The sequence below is a fragment of the Pundamilia nyererei genome, unplaced genomic scaffold (assembly GCF_000239375.1).
Source record: "Pundamilia nyererei isolate P.nyererei 1_Seehausen unplaced genomic scaffold, PunNye1.0 scaffold00008, whole genome shotgun sequence".
Classification (NCBI taxonomy): domain Eukaryota; kingdom Metazoa; phylum Chordata; class Actinopteri; order Cichliformes; family Cichlidae; genus Pundamilia; species Pundamilia nyererei.
In genome coordinates this window covers 4,486,488-4,489,416 of record NW_005187409.1, presented here as the reverse complement: position 1 = coordinate 4,489,416, position 2,929 = coordinate 4,486,488, and the positions used below count along the sequence as shown (strand labels likewise).

At 40.9% G+C, this 2,929-nt stretch overlaps 1 protein-coding gene across 1 annotated transcript in view; it reads left to right on the top strand.

Moving 5' to 3' along the window:
- tgfb5 (transforming growth factor, beta 5) overlaps window positions 1-1,514 on the top strand; it is a 7,940-nt gene extending 6,426 nt beyond the window's left edge. The window contains exons 5-6 of the mRNA XM_005723062.2: window positions 213-416; window positions 1,380-1,514. Of these exons, the coding sequence (XP_005723119.1) occupies window positions 213-416; window positions 1,380-1,481 (306 nt within the window). The 3' untranslated portion in view covers window positions 1,482-1,514. The remainder of the gene's footprint in view (window positions 1-212; window positions 417-1,379) is intronic.
- Window positions 1,515-2,929: the final 1,415 nt, after the last annotated feature.

Sequence of the window (2,929 nt, the reverse complement as noted above, 5' to 3'; positions counted from 1 at the left end):
GTCTTTTTCCTCGTGACCCACTTTGCAGACAATTGCGCGGCAAAACTAACAGCGCTGACCCTGTGTTTAGACTGCAGGCCAGCGGGCATGCAGCGTTTTATTTAGACTACCTCACGCTGCAGGGGAAAACTCTGGCAGCCCTGCATAGTTATTACCATGTGATGGTTGGTTCTTCGATGGTGACCTGTGGTAATTTTCCCATGACACTGAAGAGAAGGGTGGGAGCTGAACTACATATTGTGTGTGTGTGTGTGTGTCTCAGTGGCTCGGACCAGGGCTGCTGCCTGCGCTCGCTCTACATCGACTTCAGGCGTGACCTCAACTGGAAGTGGATCCACGAGCCAAAAGGTTACAAAGCCAACTTCTGTGCCGGCAACTGTCCTTACCTCTGGAGCGCCAACAACCACTACAACATGGTGAGCCTCAGGGGTCAAAAGGTCACCTGGCTACTAACCAAATCTGTTTAATCTTTGTTGTTCTTTCTTATAAATTTTGCCATAAAGACTTTTAATAATCAATAATTGTGGTTAGTTAACAGCTGACATTTGACATGTTTTGCTTTTGCTAAGAAAAAATGTCTTTATGTCCGTTAAATTATGGATAATAATTGGATAATAAGATCAGTATATGTGCAGGTAATCTCTGTGAACCAAAATATAGGGGGTACTCCTAATATACAGCTATGGATGTAAGCACAGAAGCCCCACCCACCTGCAGTTTAAAGCTTCTGTTTGCAAGGGACAGCCAATCAGAAGAAAGCTGGGTTAAAGTGGTGGTTCTCAAACTGTGGGACAGGCCACACCCGGGGGCACAGAGCCACTGCAGGTGGGATTGTTATTTTCAACTCGCATTTTTATTTATTGTTAATGATTAATGAAAAACAATGTGGGTGTGTGGAGTGAAGTTAAAGAGGCGCATGCCAGGAAAAGTTTGAGAACCACTGGCTTAAAGGGAGAACAGCAAAAACAGCTGGGAGCGGCTGCACCGAGGCCCAGTATGAGGTAAATAAGGATTATTTTGAAGTGGGAATCATGCAAAGCTACACTAGTGCATAGTAGCTGGAATTAAACTTAATCTGTGCCCTTAATAGAACAGAATTGGTATAGGCAGTTTTTGGGCTTGTTACTAATTAGCCGATTCCATGTGTGGATACCTCGATATTAGCAGCTTCCCATATCTCATGAGATCCTAGTTCAGACTAATAACTTAGATTACCTTCTCCAGTAGGACAAATGTGTTCTTTTTTTCAACATATATTTCTTTCCAATTTGGAGATTCATGACCTTTAGTGCTGAATATTTTGAATGGAAACAGTGACAGACTTCTCGCTGCTGAGACACGGCCAAATTATATAAACAGAAAACATCTGTGATTGTCAGAAAAATCTGAGCAGCTCCTCCTCAGCCCGTCTGCTAAAACACTCTGGTTTGGACCGAACTCCAATCAACGCTCGGCTTGACGTTAACGTACAGAAAGTCTGAAATGCAGGCGACATTTTCCCGTAAGTGAGCCCTGAGCGCGCTGTTTGCGGCAGCTAAACACCACTGGTTAACCCCAGCATCATAAATGGGCTGACACCTCACAGAAGCCTGTTAAAGAGCGCACAGGTTTATGCAACCCAGCTGGCCCGTCTCACTCAGCGAAGGGCTTGGCCTGTAGCCTCACTGACTCTCACCTTTCTTGTACTTCACTTTAATATAGATGTGTAGAATTTCACATTTATTTTAACTTAAGTTTGCAGCAATTACACATTTTGCTGCTGTCAAAATGTGGCTTTAGTTTAAGGCAGTTTGGCTGCTTTTGCTGTGCATGTATTTTGGAGAAACTGACAGGATGTACTTAAAGAAGTCAAAGTTGATTTGATTGCTATAGATTTACTTAGACCTCCCCCACATAAAATGCACAGAAAGCTACATTTTAACGTCTGAATATTAAGATTTAAAGCTAAAAAACGGACCTGGTAGGAATTAAACTTGAAAAGTTGGATAAGTGAGGGAAATGTAGAGACTCTGGAAAACAACCATTAAAAGTTATTTTTTAAACTGGAATAAAACAGGAAGTTTTGAATTATCTTGATTTAGCTTTATACGTGCTGTTTATATCATTTTTACCAGTAAACAGAATCAGTCAACCTTTTGTTATGTTTAGCTAAACTAACCAGATGCTGATATTAGGAGTGCCATTGAACCTCTCATCTAACTCTAAATAAGCAAATTTCCCAAAATGTCAAACTAACATTTCAGATTTGCCAACACATTTTTAAAAAGTACCAAAATAATCATGCAAAATGACGACAGACTGTATTTAAAAGATAGAGGTAGCCACTGGGACATTTGAAGCTTTGGGTTTAGCATTATGGCCACCACAATCTTTAACCCGAGTGTTAGTCGCTTATGCCAGCAAACATCATTTAAGTGCATTCAAAGACTGTATGGGTGCACTCAGACACAGATACTAGAGAGATGCTAATTGGCGCTAAAAAAATAATAGTGTTGTAGAATTTTACTCCCTAAAACTGGAGCACAAACTTATTACTCTTATTAGACTCATATTATTTGTCAGTTATTTGCATTAAAAATGCTCCAAAAGGCACCAACACCTCAAACACCAACTCAAGTTAGCAGAGGTAAGGCCAAGTAGGCACTAACTGGTCACTCAGACCTGTAACTGCAATCCTTAATACAATGAAACAGGTCAGTTATGAGAAAAAAAAATCATGTCCGCACAGATGTTAAAAAAGGTAAATTATTTAAAGAGACCTAAACAGCTTTTTAAGCATGAGAGTCTGTGGGGATTGGCTCGTTTGTGGCCATTAGATGGACTGCCGTTTCTGGCACTTACCACATTGGCTTCATTTTTCAGGCCTGCTTAAACTTGGGCTGAACTTCACACTTTTCAGCATGTTCATTCATCACTCACAGCACTAAAC